We start from the raw sequence: 19,051 nt of genomic DNA, 5'->3' as shown, positions 1-19,051 counted from the left end.
GTGAATGTGAAGGAAATTTATCTGGCCTACAAGTGCAGCTCATTCCCATGGTGATGCTTGTAAGCAGCAAATAAAATAGTGCATACAGCTGACCTTAGCTAGGATTTACATGCAAATACTTTTCGTCCCTCGGTAATTTAATGATCTTCCAAATTCCTCCCAATCAGCTCAGTCAGAGACACAACATTTCTGTAAGAACTTGCATCCCTAATTCTTAACCAAAATGTTCACAAGGGCTTTAAAATTTCTGGTTCCTTAAGCGTAATCATTTGTGTTTATATCCCTTTTTAGACCTGACCTTAACATGCCTTTTCAGTCGTTTCACATTTGGACTGCCAAATATAAATACACCCAAAACGCAGTATAATCGGATTGCATTAAAACTACATTCAAACATGATTTCATTATCCATATTTAGCTACGCAAGTAAAAAAAGTGATTATGCTGTAAATAAACATGTCACTTTGACAGACTGAGTCATTCAAGGTCTGTGTTGTAAGTTCTTTTAATTATCTTGCTCTCGCAGTGTAAAACAGACAAAAGACACCACTCCCTTTTGTTTTTCTCACCTGATTCATATTATTTCATTGTATTACACTATGAATCAAATTTCTTGCCAAGGAGAGCACTTAACAACCTTTTCTCCCCATTTATTCAATTCTAGCTCCATTAACATCATTTACTAGGGCCAACCTTGTCTCATGACAAATATGTACTTCTGGGAACTTTTTTGCAAGACATGAAATGCGTACCGGCATGTATGTTTCATGACATATTCGATGTGAAATGTCTACTGTTCACTTAAAGAGTGTTAGTTTTTTTCCTGGAACAGATAAACATACATATAGTATGTTTTATTTGACATTGGTTTTGTATGCATCACCGCAGTTCTGACTTGAAATGTCGGTTGAGTGGCGCTGTAATTCTAATTCTCTGTGACGTTTTAAAATGACGTACCATCTGCACTAAACCTAAACCTACCAGATAGTACGAACAAAAGCAAATTGTTATGTTTGGAAAGTGAAACATGGAGCTGTAATCATAACTGTGTACAAAAACAATTACAAGTGCTCGCTGTTTTACTGCCTCTAGTGTTCATTTCTGTTGGAAACTGCAGTGATATGTACTTATTGGTTTTGTGGAAAATTTCCCAAATGTATGTTTTCATCATGAGACCATATAGACTAGGGCATTGGCAAAGAAATATAGAATAATCCAGTTTTGGATTGTGCAATTTAGGCACACTGTAAGTGCATCGGTTAACACAATCTTGCTAAAATATCCAGATATTATCTGGATATGACACAAATGTTAATGTCAGGTGCATATTTTTACACAGTGTTTGACTTAGGGTGTGTTCACACTTGTAGTTCGGTTTGTATGGTTCATTTGGTTTAGACCAAAAAGGAATATTATACATTTGGTCCTATTCCGCTTAGCATTCATACTGCCATTTTTGATAGCGAACCTAAACATACTGAACCTAAAGGCATAGCGATAAGCTTACAACCTGATTGGTCAGGTTGAGTGACGTACATTTTGTGACAGAACTCACCGAACACTTCAAACAAACGGAAAAGGTGCACTGCTTTAGGTCTCTCATTGTTGTGTGTATATGATTTTATTTTTACCACCTGCAAACTCACAAAGAGCTCATAAAAGGCATTTTACCTCCTCGTTGCTCCATGTTTTCCCTCTACTTATTTTGTTCTGGATACACGTGTTCCCTTTGTGAAATCATGTCGCATAGCATTGCGTCTTGCCATTACTTCCTGTTTTTGGTCCGTTTAGAAGTATTTGGTCTGTGTCACATTAATATTTCATTCAAACTGCACCAGAGTTCGTTTGGAAGTGGACCGAGACCCATCTTTTTAGCGGCCTCGGCCCGCTAGTTTGGTGCACACCAGGGTTCGTTTGGCAGCGTTTACACTTACTCAAATTAACCGCACTAACAGAACAATTGCACCAGAGTTCATTTTAATTAAACCAAATTTGACAAGTGTGAACACACCCTTAGATGAAAGTGTTTTTGGAAGGGTGGTCTGGGGTTCAGTTCTTGCAAACGCTGGTACAGTTTGGACCAAACCCTAAACCCTAAGTAATGGTACTTTCATACCAGAGGTCTCTCCCCTGTGGCCAGAGTGTAACTAACCTTGTCACCCGCATCTAATACTACATACATGTATTGGTAGAGGCTTATTTAGAGTCCATTGACTTTACAGGCACTGAGGACTCTGAGAATCTTTCATGTGGGCAGCTTCTGTAGGAAATATTTGAGAATGCCTGAGTGAAAGTATTTAGACTCAGCTCTATAAATTATGGCTGAATGTCTGTGGGTTTGGGCTTCCTTCCCGAATTCCTCAAGACTCAGGATGTGTGTTAAGATAAAGGTGCGTGCCTGAATGAGAAAAATGATTAAAAAAAAAATTTATTTGTGCAACTAGGATGCTATTCCAACCAGTTCACAAATAGTGCAATTGTATTCCACTCAGCAGTGGATTAGTGCAATCATGATGTGACCCTACACAACCCATGTTACCAGACTCTCAGGTTCAGCATGAATTCATTTACCACGATTGACTATAATAGCCTTTGAACATTAAGTTCAGCAAACTTCATCTTTCCAAACTTAAATCCCCACAAGCTATACACCTAGTTATGGAACATTGTTTCAGGTCCAGTTTGCATGCAGAAACTGTGCCAGATGAGTTTCAGAAATGGTTATGCTGAGCTGGAGCTTTTGCTAGTGAGCTGGCAAATTTAGTTCTGCCCCTCATTGATTCTCTACAGTATTGCACTTGCAGGAGAGAAGTTCACATTGCTATAGTTATAAAAGTATCTGCTTAGTTCATCTACCACAACTCGGCACAAGTGCAGTCTGGTGTCCAATAGAGGCATGTGACAAAAGCGTAATGGACTTGGAGAGCCAGCTTTTCTACTTTCGTTGCTTTTTCTTTTTCCCTTCTTTTCTAAATTTAGTAGGATGTGGTTACATAAGTTTTCAGTTTTCATAAGTTAGCAAATTCTGTTTTATTGATTTCTAAGACCACTTTTTCTAATCTCCATTTAGCTGTTTTTCTGCAACAGTGTCTTTCATGTACAATGATTTCTTAGCAAATATTGATGTTTATATATTGATGTAAAATATGAACATGGGATTAAATTTTGAATTTGTAATTTATTTGAAATGTTTACTTGATTGATAGCGCTGCTTAAAATCTGTGGTTAACAGTGCACACAAGTGTCAAGACTCAGGTATCACTGAATAAGATACTTATGACAAAACAGGGGTCATAGTGACCAAGGTTTTGTTTTTTGATCATTAGCCAGCAATCCAAGAGCTCCTACTGTTTCATGGCTTCTCTAATGTGCTTTTCTTGGCAAAAATGTGACATCAACTGCTCTGGCTAAAAACATAGGAAAACAATAGAAGAATGAGAAAAATATTATGAGCCAACTCTTCATTGTTTTATGAGGGGGGCCCTCAATGGTCCCTAGGTTGGTGATAGTAATGCATTTATATTGCAGTATTATAAAATGGCTATGCCCAGCGAGGAACTAGAGATAACAGCACCATTTAGACCACTGGAGCCAGAAGCACCACTGAGCTTTTCAAATATGAAGCATGATTATTGAAAGAACCGAGGAACCAAGCTGTGCCTGTATAGAAATACTGCATGTTCCAGGCTGTGGCTACAGCATTTGGCCTCATAATGCTGATATTTGTACTAATGGGTACAAGAGGAGGTACTTGAAGTCACAGTAAAATAAAGTTGAGGAAGCTGTCATCCAATAAAATTATGGGGCAAGTGGAACTCGGCTATGATTGAGGAGAAGCGCTTAAAAGAAGTCAACATCACGAGGTCTTGCTTCACCAAAACAAGCGTCATACCTATAAAAATCGGCTCCAGGAACATAGAAAACACTGCTCTTTGCTAAAATGTCTCATCCTCAATGCATGGAGAGATAAATCCTAACACTCCAGACTTTGGGCTGCACAACAGGCAAATACTTACACATATGCCAGCCATTTAAACAGAGAAACATGTCAAGAAAGAAGCCCTAAATAAAACGACATAAGCTAAATGTGCTGATATCAGCTGAGAGCGGCTTCCTTCTGGCTCAAACCTCAGACGTCTCCTTAAATATTTATGGCTTTAATATGCTTGAGCACATCTCTGTTGTGTTTGCTTCCACCTTGGCATACAGAGTCGACTCTCTGTAGGTGCGAATGCGGTAGCTGCTTTCTGTAAATAAGAAGTGCATGGATGTTATGTGTTGACAGTTATTCTTATACAATGTTCAGTTTTTCTCCCCATCAGTGGTTTCCTCTTCACACACTGTACTGTGGCTTTTGGTTTATCACCCGTATCGAGTGCAGCCTGTGCGTTTGAGTTTCAGTCGGTCTCGGCGGAGGCACATGCACAGAAGTGTGTTTTTTGTTCTGTATCAGGGTCAACATCACATGGAGCTTTTGATTAGCTCCAGGTGTGAATCTTGTGGCCCGATCAGATGGGGGGGTTCTGGAAGTGTTCGCAGCTGTGGATCCAGCTGGCACTGTGTGGGACGACAGAAATAACAAAATTTCATTGAGCCAACAGGAAAAAGTCTACATCAAAATATCAACAATGGTAGCTTTTATTGTCTGCAACCACAAGCAAGAGTAAATTGGATACATTCTTAAACTAGGGCAACAAGCTAATGCAAACAATACAACAGAAATGTAATGCTTACCAAATCAAGTTTTTTGTTGTCAGTTTGCACAAATGTTCTTGGACGTTTACAAACCTTTTTGTATTACTTGTTGTTGCAAACGGACAAATTGAATGCCAATCTGTCACTACACTACAGTTTTTTCTCAGCAAGGATGCATTAAATTGGTCAAAAGTGATAGTATATATTTATAATGTTACACATTTCAAATAAATTGTTCTTTTGAACTCTTTACTCATCAAAGAATCAAGAAAAAAATTCTGTATCTTGCTTTCCACACACACACATTTGAAAAATTCAACACAATTTTTTTTCTGTTTTTAACTCTAATGAGAAACGATTTATGAAAAAAAATAATAATAATAATTCTGAATGATCATGTGACACTGAAGACTGGAGTAATGGCTGCTGAAAATTCAGCTTTGCCTTCACAGAAATAACTTACATTTTAAAACAGAAAATAATATTACAGTATTTCATAGTATTACTGTTTTTACTGTATTTATGATCAAATACAGTCAAATACAAATACAGTTGACATAATACAGTCCAAAATCCAAAAGTCCAAAAACTTTTTATTGATGTTTAGATCATTGGGTTTACCAGTAAAAAGTTTTTGAACAGTAAGATGTTTTTTAAAGAATACTCATCTGCTCACTAAGCCTGCTAATTTGATCCAAAATACAGCTAAAGCAGTAATATTGTGAAATATGTTTACTATTTAAAATATCTTCTTTCTATTTGAATATATTTTAAAATGTAATTTACTCCTGTGATCAAAAGCTACATTTTCAGGATCATTACTCAACTCCTTAAGAAATTATTCTTATGTGTTTATTTTCTGTTCAAGAAACATTTTTATTATTATTATTATTATCAATATTTAAAAACAGCTGAGTACATTTTTTCAGGAATCTGTGATAAATAGAAAGATCCAAAGATCAACATTTATCTGAAATAAAAAGCTTTTGTAACATTATACACTATACCTTTCAAAAGTTTGGAGTTTTTTGGGGAAATAAATTACAGAAATCAATACTTTTATATATCAAGGATACTTTGAATTGATCAAAACTGATGATGAAAACATTTATAATGTTACAAAAGATTTCTATTTCAGATAAATGCTGTTTTTCTAATCATTCTATTTATCAAAGAAACCTGAAAAAAATTCTACTCAGCTGTTTTCAAAATAATAATAATACATGTTTTTTGAGCAGCAAATCAGAATATTAAAATGATTTCTGAAGGACCATGTGACTGGAGTAATGATGCTAAGAATTCAGCTTATGAATAACATTTTAAAATATATTCAAATAGAAAGCAGTTATTTTAAACAGTAAAAATATTTCAAAATTTTACTGTTTTTGCTGTACTTTGGATCAAATAAATGCAGTCTTGGTGAGCAAAAGAGACTTCTTTAAAAGTATTAAAAAAATCTTACTGTTCAAAATCTTTTGACTGGGTTTGTACAATCAGCACTATTACAAGTGTTGCTGCCATTAAAGAAATTGGGAGACAAACCAAATATTATAAGGCATTATGAAATACTCTGAAACCCTCCACCTCCCCAGCTCCACTTGTATAGATCTCCTACAGAAGTTGTTATATATGCTATTCGTACAGCAGCAGTATGTCTTAAATACTTCGAGCAGCATAACGGAGTATTGGCATAATCTACAACAACAGCAATAACCACCAGCAGCAGCAATTTCCACAAAAACCAAACACATTAACATTGTCATATCCATTACAATGCTAAAATCTTTAGAGAGTTGTCATGATGATAGAACTATAATAACAGTTTAGATAAAGTAGCAACATTGCATTTGCCTTCACGTAGCCTATTTCTTAAATTGACATCTTTTCCCTTTTTCTTCTTTTCCTCCCTGCCTGCTCTCAGCTCCATATGTAAACTACATCCGTAAGGACCCTGGAGCTCCCTGCTCCCTGACCGAGGCTCTGGAGTACCTTCAAGTGGATGTCTTAGCAGACTTGATGGAGAAGGACCAACAATCTATCAATCAAAAGCAGCCACCTAAAAACAAACCCCATAATGTCACAGTGGTTGCTATGGAGGGCTGTCATTCCTTTGTGATTTTGGACTGGGCGCTTCCACTGAAAGATGACATGGTGTCTGGTGAGTGAAAGTCTGTAGCAGTTCCTGTTTTATTATTTAAAAAGTGCTTCACTAAGTCTAAGTTTCACCACAATGTTTGCTAAATGGAATATCCAAAGATATCTAATATAATTTCATATCATTTAATCAGTGTTTGGAGATCTGGTTTAGGATTTATGATTAAAGTCAAGATCACATCTGAAGAATGACTCTGTTAAACTTAACAAGTTACTTGTGACTTGATTTATGCTCGATGAGTGGTTTTATTTTCCATGGACTGAGATTCAGCTGCTTTTTCCAACATACCAAATATGCAGCAATTTCTTAGAATGCATCAAACAGGAGTGAAAAACACCCAATTGGGTTTAAGGATCATCCTACAGTGTTCTGTTTCTCTATCAGCAATGTGCAAGCAATATCTTATGAAGAAAGTTAATCATGCATGGGCCTGTTTGATAGCAACACTGAAAAAGATTTACAGCACACAATACTGTCAGAGAAAAAGACGCAGCAGACATGTCAACATGAATTTTGTCATTTGAAAATTGAGAAAGACAGCTATGCAATTAGCTAATCGTCTGCATGCTTTCTTTGTTTGGTAATAGCATTATGTTGAAGGGATAGTTCACCCAACAATAAAAATGTTGTCACTGTTTACTCACCCTCATGTCATTCCAAACCATTAATGATTTGTTTTCTTCTGTGGAACATAAAAGAAGATATTTTGAAAGATATTTTCTGTCAATAATAACTCACCCACATGTCGTTCCAAACCTGTAAGACATTTGTTCATCTTCAGAACACAAATGAAGATGTTTTTGATTAAATCCGAGAGATTTTTGACTCTGCATAGACAGCAACGCAACTGACACGTTGAAATAATTTATGTGACATCAGTGGTAGTTGCGTTGCTGTCTATGCAGGGTCAGAAAGCTCTTGAATTTAATCAAAAATATCTTAATTTGTGTTCTGAAGATGACTGAAGGTCTGGGGGTGAGTAATTAATGACAGAATTTTCATTTTTGGGTGAACTATCCCTTTAATTTAAATTATGATGGCATATTTTAGCTTCTTTCAAAATTCGTAATTTAGTTTGTATAATTGGTAAATAAGGATTGCGCATTGAAATACCACAAACAAGTGTAGTATGCGGAACTGCCTTACATCCCGTCTGGTTTCTATTTAAAGTGCATTTTCAAACACAAAGCTATATATAACACTTCTCTAACATATTGATCCTGACAGTTTCATCCTGATTCACACAAACAGGGAGGCAATTCCCACAGCCACTGTTAGTGTCATGATATGATGTGTGTTGAGGTTTTAATGCAGGGGATTCCCTGCCAACTGACAACCGATAAAGTTGCTTAGATGAATGGAGCAATGTTTTCAACACATGAAAAATAACGTCCACATGCTCTTGAATAAAACCACACAAGACAATCTCATATTACTGTAGGGGTTTCACAATGCTTAATGCGTTAGTAGACCTAAAGCATTTATTTTGATCATTAATTACAAATCACCACAAAACAAGTCATAGGAATGTTTTTAAATTTGAGATTTATACATCATCTGAAAGCTGATAAATAGGCTTTCCATTGATGTGTGGTTTGTTAGGATAGGGCAATATTTGGCTGAGATACAACTATTTGAAATCTGGAATCTGAGGGTGCAAAAAAAATTAAATATTGAGTAAATCGCCTTTAAAGTTGTCCAAATAAAGTTCTTAAAAATTAAGTTTTGATATATTTATGGTAGGAAATGTACAAAATATCTTCATGTAACATTTTTACTTTATACCCTAATGATTTTTGGCATGAAAGAAAAGCAATCATTTTGATCCAAGCAATGTATGTTTGGCTATTGCTACAAATATACCTGTGCTACCACTTTTGTGGTCCAGGGTCACGTATGTATTTATTAGTGTATGCATATGCATATACATACTTGTTCCCTTAATAATCTTCTTGTGTATACACAGTGGTGTGAACTGATTTTTTTTTTTTTTTTTTTGCATGTTTGTGAAACTTTAATGTTTCAGATCATCAAACAAATTTAAATATGAATCAAAGATAACACATGTAAACACAACATGCAGTTTTTAAATGAAGGGTTTTTTTATGAAGGGAAAACAAAATCCAAACCCACATGGCCCTGTTTGAAAAAGTGTTTTTCATTCAGGAACAAATGAGAAAGAAAGTAATTGAGATCTATCAGTCTGAAAAGGGCTAAAAGCCCTTTCTAAGGCTTTGGGACTCCAGCGAACCACAGTGAGAGCCATTATCCACAAATGGCGAAAACATGGAACAATGGTGAACCTTCCCAGGAGTGGCCGGCCAACCAAAATTACCCCAAGAGCACAGCAACGACTCATCCAAGAGGTCACAAAAGACCCCACAACAACATCTAAAGAACTGCATGCCTCTCTTGCCTCAGTTGAGGTCAGTGTTCATGACTCCACTATAAGAAAAAGACTGCAAAAATGGCCTGCATGGCAGAGTTCCAAGACGAAAACCGCTGCTGAGCAAAAAGAACATAAAGGCTTGTCTCAGTTTTGCCAGAGCACATCTTGATGATCCCCAAGACTTTTGGGAAAATACTCTGTGGACAGACAAAAGTTGAACTTTTTGTTTGAAGGTGTGTGTCCCATTACATCTGGTGTAAAAGTAACACAGCATTTCAGATTAAGAACATCATACCAACAGTAAAATATAGTGGGGGTAGTGTGATGGTCTGGGGCTGTTTTGCTGCTTCTGGACCTGGAAGACTTGCTGTGATAAATGGAACCATGAATTCTTCTGTCTACCAAAAAATCCTGTAGGGCAATGTCCGGCCATCTGTTCGTGACCTCAAGCTGAAGCGAACTTGGGTTCTGCAGCAGGACAATGATCCAAAATTCACCAGCAAATCCACCTCTGAATGGCTGAAGAAAAACAAAATGAAGACTTTGGAGTGGCCTAGTCAAAGTCCTGACCTTAAAAAGGCAGTTCATGCTTGAAAACCCTACAATGTGGCTGAATTATAACAATTCTGCCAAGATGAGTGGGCCAAAATTCCTGCACAGCGCTGTAACAGACTCATTGCAAGTTATCGCAAACTCTTGATTGCAGTTGTTGCTGCTAAGGGTGGCCCAACCAGTTATTAAGTTTAGGGGGCAAACACTTTTTCACAAAGGGCCATGTGGGTTTGGATTTTGTTTTCCCTTCATAATAAAAAACCCTGCATTTAAAAACTGCATGTTGTGTTTACTTGTGTTATCTTTGATTAATATTTAAATTTGTTCGATGATCTGAAACATTAAAGTGTGACAAATATGCAAAAAAATAAAAAAATTAGGAAGGGGGCCAACACTTTTTGACACCACTGTATAATGTATATATTTTTTTCTCCTATCCACTTCACTCCTTTTCAGTCATTCTCGCTTCTTTCATAAAGCTTTACTCCTGCACTGCCTCTCTCTTTCATATTAAATGATGGAAAATACACGCATGTGCTTTATATACATCCAGCTGCCTTGGCAGGAGTTAGTCCTTCCATGGCATAATAAGTAACTGGGGTTATACTGAGGAATTCCTGTGCAGACATGACCAGTACATGCTCATGTATTAAAATGTGTTTGAATCTCTCAGATTTAAAGTATGATTTCATTGTTCACCCTCTCTTTTATAGGCTACTTGGTGCACAGTGCATCCTATGATGATGTCATAAAAGACAGATGGTCAACCAGAGCCTCAAGTGGAACCCACCTTCCTGTTGAAAATCTCAAGCCTAACTCCAGGTGCGTTCCAGCATGTGACAGAACTCATGCACACAGATACAAACATATCATCAATTCATAAACAATTATAAGCTTTAACATGTTTGTACTTGCACATTTAAGCATCTGTGTTCTATAGTCCACAATACAAAATACAAATACAAAGCAGGTCTCAGTGAAGATCTTTTGGGAACTCTCCTAAATCATGCTTAATCCATGAACTCAACAACATACTGGGAAGCTGTCTGTGAGGCTTGCTGGTATACTAAGCTATGAAATCATTACCACTCACTTTATTGAACATAAATTTATATGAGTGCATCATTTATCTTTATCTTGTTGTGCAACATCTTCTTGAAATAGTGAGGTATATTTTCTCAAACATCTTTTGCTAAGTCTTAAACTATCTCTGACAAGATAACTGATCTAAGATGTAGTTGAATATGTGACAAGTTGATACATGGGAGCTGGGGACTAATAAATAATTAGTAGGGCTGTCAGAGTTAACTCGTTAACGCATATATTCAGTTTGACATCACATCGGTCTCATTTTGTTTTGTGTGTGATTTTTAACTAATCGGAATCTTTGGCGCAGATTGGAACTGATAAATCAAACTCAGGCAAGAAGTTTTAAGGGGACATCAGATGCTCATTTTCCACAAGTTGGTATGATTCTTTAGGATCTTCGTGAAATATCTAACACACTTCCATTAAAATTCCTCAATGGTCATGTAAAACAACACCTTTTTAGCTTGTCAAAAACAGCTCTGTTCACACTGACCCATTTCAGTGCATGTCTCTTTAAATGATAATGAGCTACTGCTCACCCCACCCCTTTCTTCTCACATTTATATGCAACTGCATCTGATATCCCCTTTAACAAATGTAATTTGCATATTTTCTCTCAGTTATTTATTTATTTATTAAAGTATGTTGAAATATCATTAAAGCTTTTGTCTTTTCACAAGAGCTATATAAACTGCTATTTTATGCTGTGGAAAACTCATCAGAACCTGCCGGCTTTTGGCCAAGACTCAATTTCAATCATATTCACAGACCTGTACTGTGTCAACATGTGTGTGTTTCTCGAATGTTGCTCTTGCTGTAACACTGTAAACCCCTGCCTACACATTTTTGCAGCAGTAGATAAGGGAGGTGTTTATGGGCTATCTGGATATTTCCCACAAATGTGAAGTCATTTCTGCTTACCAGACCCATCGAAATGCTTTCTTCACTAATCATTGGTGCATTACAGCAGACATAATCTGTCCCACAGAATTTGACCGCCTGCAGTGTTTCCCATACATTGATTTATTTGTGGCGGCCTACCACAATATCAAAACTGACCGCTACAAATAGATTTTCCAAAAGGCTTTGACTTCCTTGAATAAACATAAGCACTGCGCATTTCAAAATCAAACGCAGATGTTTTATATGAATGTGTATTTAAATGAAACCAACTGTCTTCAGAAAAGCAATTTTCATTTCATCTTTCCTATCCACCTTATTCTTAAATACAGAAGTAAGCCTATTGGTGAGACTTCCATTTCATTAGCCACTATGGGAAATAACGAGAATAATAACAAAGTGTAGTAAATGGTAAAACTGTTGGCACTACAAAACAGTGTGTTCATAATGAAGATAATACATTAAAATAATATACTAAGACACAAAAATTTGCAGTATTAAGCAGCAAAACAGGCTGTTTTGTACAGCTACAAATACCTGAATGCGGATGAAGCCAGACCTATAAAATTTACACATGGCCACAAGGTGGATAATGCCTGGTAAAGTATTTGTGAGCGCTGCTTTGTCTACAGCCGTTACCGGGGAAAGCACTATTTCTGCTGCTCCAAAAGCGCCTCCTGTTTGCAGAGAATGAGAATAAGAGAGTTTTCAATAAGCCTGTCTGCTGTTTTTATTCAGACCAATGCGAAAAAATCGACTGATGTTTTTATGCAGCAGAGCAGAGCTATAAATGGGAACCGGTGTATGAATATACACTGATGGTCAAAAGTTTGGGATCCGTAAGATTTTAATGTATTTTAAAGAAGTTTCTTATGGTCATAATTCTATTTATTTGATCAAAACTGCAGAAAAAAATATTAAAAAGGTTAAAAAGAACAGCATTTATTTAAAAAAAATTTCTAACAATATACACTACTGTTTAAAAGTTTGGGGTCAGTACATTTTTATTCTTTCTTTTTTTTTAAAGAAATTATTACTTTTATTCAGCAAGGATGTGTTAAATTGATAAAAAAAAAAAAAAAAAAAAAAACTGGTAGCAAATACTTATATTTTGAATAAACTCTGTTCTTTTTAACTTATTATTCATCAAAGAATCCTGGAAAATTACCACAGGTTCCAAAAACAATATTTGGTAGCAGAACTGTTTTAGTAATAAATCAGCATATTAGAATGATTTTTGAAGGATCATGTGACTGGAGTAATGGCTGATGAAAATTCAGCTTTGCATCATAGGAAAAAAAATATTTTATTGTATATTAAATAGAAACCATTATTTTTTATTTAGAAATGTTTTGGATGATTAAGTTATGATTTCAAAGTTCAGCACACATTTAGCTTTAAAATCAGTGCAGAAAATGCAAAAAGCATGCGCAGATCTCGTCTGGACCTGTACATAAATGCATGCAGCTGTGTGAAACGCGCCAGGTTTGATTGACATTTGTTTTGTACACTTTCCCAGACAGGCAGATGCACTCTCTCCATCACTACCTTGAGAAAACACATGAATGCATACGCACTCATTAGAGATGTTTGGTTCATAAGTGTGGAATGTGAGAATGAAGTTGTTTTTATTGTCCTCTGGGATTCATTTAGAAGCCTCTGTTATTGTAGCCTCTCAGCCGAGCTCAGTGACTGACAACTTTATAATTCAGCTATGAAGTGTTGATAAGTTTTCTGAATGATTTGTAATAGCTTTTAGAACTAGGTAAATAGTCTAGACTGCAGACAATAACAGCTCCTTCTTAGTCAAAGTAACAATGACAAACCACTTGGATGCCCTATTGAGACTGGAGCATGCATCAGTTCCACGAAAAATTATGGTCAGGAGAACAAGGAAAAATAAGACCCACATGCACATACGCAAATCCTTAATAATATATGGTCAAAAGGACAAGAAAAATTACACATGGGCACACAAACAGTACAACACAGATCCTAGTTGAAATATGACAGGCCGCTTTCCCACTCTTCCTCTGGCGGTCTGACTGTAATTGTCCATTTTCTCTTTATTTTGGTCAGAGTTTCCACGTGGCTCTGCTAATTTGATCCAGCAGTGCTGATTTTATGTCATTAAACGGGTCCTGAGTTAAACCAAGTGAAGCGTGAGCTTACTGAACAGCCTCTCACTGGCAGAACAGAAGGCTGTAAGTGCTGTTAGTGCTGCCCTTTGAACTTTATCACACGTCTTAATTTTTTAACTTGTCTAATTTATCCTCTAAGGTAAAGGATGTGCCAGAGTCAGGGCTGAATAAGTGTTCAGGGTCTGGTATTTGTCACAAAGAGGTTTTGTCTGATGTTGATGTATTATTCTCTCGCTCACTCCTTCACATGCAGTCTCGTCTTGTCATTACACTTTGTTAGCCTTCTCTTTTGCCAAAGGCTCACTCTTGTAACTTTCTCTCATGCATGCGTTTTATTAACGCACAATTTAACAGCGCCCTTTTGTTTTTTCTTTTTTCTACTCTTTTTCTTTTCAACTTCCAACCTTTTTTAATCTATTTCATTTTCTTTTTCCTTTATTCTTTTCATTTTTTCCTAACCTATTTTAAATTTAACGGAAATATTACTGTTAGCCGCTAACAGTTATTTGTAAAATTACTGCATAATGTCCTGGCAGACAATTACCAGTACATTTTCAGGTTTTTTTTAACAGTGTTTTATTTCCTATACTTGTTTCTTTTATTTCTTTTATTTCTTTTTTATTTTCCTACACATTTTCATTTTTCTTTTTTTCTTTCATTTTTCTTTTTTACATTTTCTCTCCCTTTCTTTCCACTTTTACTACGTCTGTGCCATTCAATCTTTATGCTCTCATTGTAACATTAGGAGTGAGTGTTCAGTTGAGTTTTATATACAGTATACAGTCAAGCCCGAAATTATTCATAGGCCAGGCAAATTTTGACTTAAAGTTATTTTTATTCAACCAGCAAGTTTTTTTTTGACCGGAAATGACACAGGCTGCTCCCAAAAGATAATAAGACAATGTACAAGAGGCATCATTGTGGAAAAAAATATTTCTCAGCTTTTATTTACATTTGAACAAAAAGTGGCATGTACAAAATTATTCATACCCTTTGCAAACTGTCACAGTCTATGGGATAATCCAAAGTTCTATACCTTTTCAAATAGTCCAAGCTGTTCTAATTAAATTAAATTATTCTAAATAAAAGCATCCTAATTACCCTGATTCATTGGGAACAGCTGTTTTAATCAACTCAACAGGTGAAAAACAGAAGCTCTCTGCTGTTGGTTTGTGGACAGTCATAGCTAAGACAAAGGAGCTCACTGAGGACCTGCGGCTGCGCATTGTGGCTGCTCACAAGTCAGGAAAGGACTATAAGACCATATCTAAATGTTTTGAAGTTTCAGGGGCTACAGTCCAAAGTATTATTAAAATACAAAATAATATAATATAAAATAATATAAAATACAAGGCGTTCCGCACTGGATAGTGAGAGAGGAAAAAACAGAATCCAAGGATCACCACCAAGGCCATCCTGATGAATCTGGGCTCTGCTGGTGGCAACATCTCAAGGCAGACAGTCCAACGGACACTGCACACCGCTGGGTTCCACGGGCACAGACCAAGGTGGACACCACTTCTCCAGATAAGGCACACAAAAGCCCACTTGGCCTTTGCAAATACTCATCTGGACAAAGAAGAAGACTTCTGGTCTTCTGTTTTAGGGTCAGATGAAACAAAAATTGAATTGATTGGCCACAATGATGTAGCCTTCATTTGGCGTAAAAAAGGAGAAGCCTTCAACCCTAAGAATATCATCCCCACTGTCAAACATGGTGGTGGGAACCTAATGTTTTGGGGGTGTTTGTCAGCCGGTGGACCAGGGAACCTAATCACAGTAAACGGCACGATGAAAAAGGAGCAATACATCAAAATTCTCAACAACAACATCAGGCAGTCTGCAGAGAAACTTGGCCTTGGGCACCAGTGGACATTTCAGCACGACAACGACCCAAAACACACAGCAAAAGTGGTGAAGAAATGGTTAGCAGACAAAAACATTAACGTTTTGCAGTGGCCCAGCCAGAGTCCTGACTTGAATCCGATTGAGAATCTGTGGAGGGAGCTAAAAATCAGGGTGAATTTCGGGCTTGACTGTACGTAAAGTGTTTTTGTAAAAATAGACTCTTCATGACAGCAAACCATGATTTAAAGCAGTCATGAACTGCCCTTTTTATTATTTTATTGTTCTCTGCGGTTCACTTATAATGTTATCAAGATTTTTTATATCAAAAACCTCATAATTTAGAAGTTATAGGCTATTTTCTGTTCTGTTTTGACCCCCCTCATCAGAACGGAACTCTGTTTGAAAAGGCATGGCAGATTGTAGACTTGAAAGTAAATGCTTATTGCTATGATTGGCTAATAGTTGTGTACAGTATGTTTGACGGCCTACATCCTTCAAAGATGGACTTGCTGGGATTTAGGTTAAAAACACATAAAGACTCAGTACATATCAATCGATCTGTAATAACAGACAAAGCAATAGTGACCACATTTGGAGCGACACTACTGTTGCATTCAAAATAGTGGCACAGCTTTGTCTTTTAGTTTCAATCTTTTGGCCAATCCTTTGTCGAATTGTGCTTTGTTTGTAAATGAATCCGCTGTAAAATGAAGTGAACAAATGACCAAGTTCTTACTGATGCAGTATGGATCCTCATTACACTGGCAGACCAGCTTCAATATAAGCTGTTTTTAGACTAATGAGAAAGTTTAGAGTTCTGAAACTTACATGTTGTTTTTATAGTATAGTAATATCAAGGGAGCTTTGATTCCTCAGTTCATAACCCCTTTAAAAATGACAGATTTAATACATACATGTTTCCATTCTTGTTCTCAGGTATTACTTCAAAGTTCAAGCAAAGAATATTTTTGGACTGGGGCCAATCAGTGAAACTTTAACATATATCACAGAATCAGGTGAGTCTTCTTTTGTCTGAACCCACATAAGGTTAGTTGGATTCAAAAATGTTCATAAATATCAAAACATTTCTTTTTTTTTTTTTTTTATCTAGATGATCCCCTGCTAATAGAAAGACCCCCAGGTAAGAGATCCCAACACAGATACATAATTATATCTCTGTATGTTTTAAGTAATTTATGAGCTGAAAAGACCAGCATATGATTTTTATTTTAATGCTGGTATCCCAACAAGGCTTTTAAACTAATTTATCCAGCAATACCTTGGTCAACCAACCAGATTTTGACTTGGGATGGTTTGGTTTGTACTAACCAGCAAAAAACAGTTGATCTAAGCTGGCCTTTTCAAAGGGATCATTACCTTTTTAATGATATTTCCCAACAGTACTGCCCTAATACTAAAAATATTTGTAATTGACATTCATTTCCTTTTTAGGTGGTGAGCCCATCTGGATCCCATTCTCATTCAGGTATAACTCCGCCCACAGTTCTTGTAAAGGAAGTCAGTTTGTCAAGCGCACCTGGTATAAGAAGTTTGTCGGCGTCGTCCTCTGCAACTCACTGCGCTATAAGATCTTCATGGGAGATGGACTGAGAGGTGCTGACCTTTCTTACAACATAATACATTTAAAACTTTAATCTAATTATTATTGTCTGTAATATGAAGCGCCTTGTTTTTTGGAGCGCTGGCCTAAAAGCCTTGGAACAATCTGATCCAAACCACAGTTTCCCTCAGCCAAACACAAGGCGCTGTCTGAGGTTTATCCTGAGGGATACTCAAGCTACGACTGTTTTCCATTTCAGAACCGTTCTACAGCATTGCTGATACATTTGGCAATGGGGAGGACCACTGCCAGTTTGTGGACTCCTATCGAGATGGAAGGACAGGACCACACAATCTCTCCCTTAACCTACCCACAGCTCAAGGTACGACATATAAGAGCGTGCTCTGTAGTTTGTCTTCACTTTAAGCCTCAAATCATCATGTCATTGGGTGTTTACTTACTACCGCTTAAGAAAAACGGTCAGCAGTGTAACATGATGCCGTTTGTGGATTTCAGGATATTATCGGTCATACAGACAAGAGCCAGTGATTTTCGGGCCCATCGGCAGGCGCACACCACATCCTTTCGTTGGATGGTATGAATGTGGAGTTCCAATCCCTGGAAAGTGGTAACAGGGAAAAACTCCAAGAGGACATTTCCACAGGCAATCACACTCCACGTGTTCTGTCCCTGTATCTGCAAGTCATTCACTCAACATGGCTTTCAAACCTAAATCATATAACAACTGCTTCTGATGGAAGGAATATAGTTCTTTGAGTAACACTAATATTTCTACATATGCGATATCAAGCACTTTTTTTAAAAATCAGTCTGTATATGAGGAAATTGCAGCATGTGTATTTGAGTTTATTAACAATGTTTTATTTTCATGTGTTGCGTAATAGTAATTATTTCACATTCCATTCCACCCGGAATATTTATCTTACAATAATTTCAAAGAAACACAAATTAGTTGCTAATTAAATATCAAAGCACAACATCAAGTGACTATGTAATGTCTGGGAAGCTGACATTTGCAATGATGTAACAAATTTTCTGTGAGCGATGTTTGCTGTTGTTTATATAACTTGCTGAGGTTTTGTACTCGCACATTTTTGTATTACCCTCTTTTTGAACAAAAGTTGGCATGAAAGTATTGCCCATATTAGGGCAGATTGAAAAAAAAAATCTATATTTTTATTTGCTCAGGAATGGTTAAAATAAAGGTGCTATGGAGAAAATGTAACCTTTTCATCTCCCATTGATCCATAATAAGGTAACTAACTTCGGAATGTCTATTTACATTTACTTGTTGGCAGAGGCTATTCACACCTATTGCACCCACCAGCGTGTGGTTGGGCTAGTTAACATTACAAAAGGCACTCACTAAACAATGGCTCCAGTGGCGTAAGTGGTAAAACGTGTAGGGGTGTCATTTTGATGCAATCGATCCGAGTTCTAATCCACCTTTTGCCGAACTTGTTCTTTTCACATCTCACTTTTCACCTTTTCACATCTCATGTCACATCAGAAAGGCATTTATTTTCAATAAAAATTAAGGAAATAATTTTAAATGTAAAGAAATAATTTAAAATATAGTATTTATTCGGGTAGGTGTAGGGATGAGTTTATTGGCCTAAAAAGGCGGCATCCAGTTAAGTGATCATTTACGCCAGCGCTGAAGGCCTCATGGGCAGCACCCCAACAAATGGCATCGCTCG

At 36.7% G+C, this 19,051-nt stretch overlaps 1 protein-coding gene across 2 annotated transcripts in view; it reads left to right on the top strand.

Annotated features, from left to right (window-relative positions):
- fndc1 (fibronectin type III domain containing 1) overlaps positions 1–18,576 on the top strand; it is a 47,380-nt gene extending 28,804 nt beyond the window's left edge. For both annotated transcript variants that reach the window (XM_073853065.1, XM_073853064.1), the window contains 7 exons: positions 6,617–6,853; positions 10,505–10,613; positions 16,706–16,785; positions 16,881–16,910; positions 17,222–17,383; positions 17,590–17,712; positions 17,847–18,576. In XM_073853065.1, the coding sequence (XP_073709166.1) occupies positions 6,617–6,853; positions 10,505–10,613; positions 16,706–16,785; positions 16,881–16,910; positions 17,222–17,383; positions 17,590–17,712; positions 17,847–17,962 (857 nt within the window). In that variant the 3' untranslated portion in view covers positions 17,963–18,576. The remainder of the gene's footprint in view (positions 1–6,616; positions 6,854–10,504; positions 10,614–16,705; positions 16,786–16,880; positions 16,911–17,221; positions 17,384–17,589; positions 17,713–17,846) is intronic.
- Positions 18,577–19,051: the final 475 nt, after the last annotated feature.

This window comes from Garra rufa, chromosome 13 (genome assembly GCF_049309525.1).
Source record: "Garra rufa chromosome 13, GarRuf1.0, whole genome shotgun sequence".
Taxonomy (NCBI): domain Eukaryota; kingdom Metazoa; phylum Chordata; class Actinopteri; order Cypriniformes; family Cyprinidae; genus Garra; species Garra rufa.
Note: the sequence above shows the minus strand (reverse complement) of the source record. Positions and strands in the feature narration are given on the sequence as shown.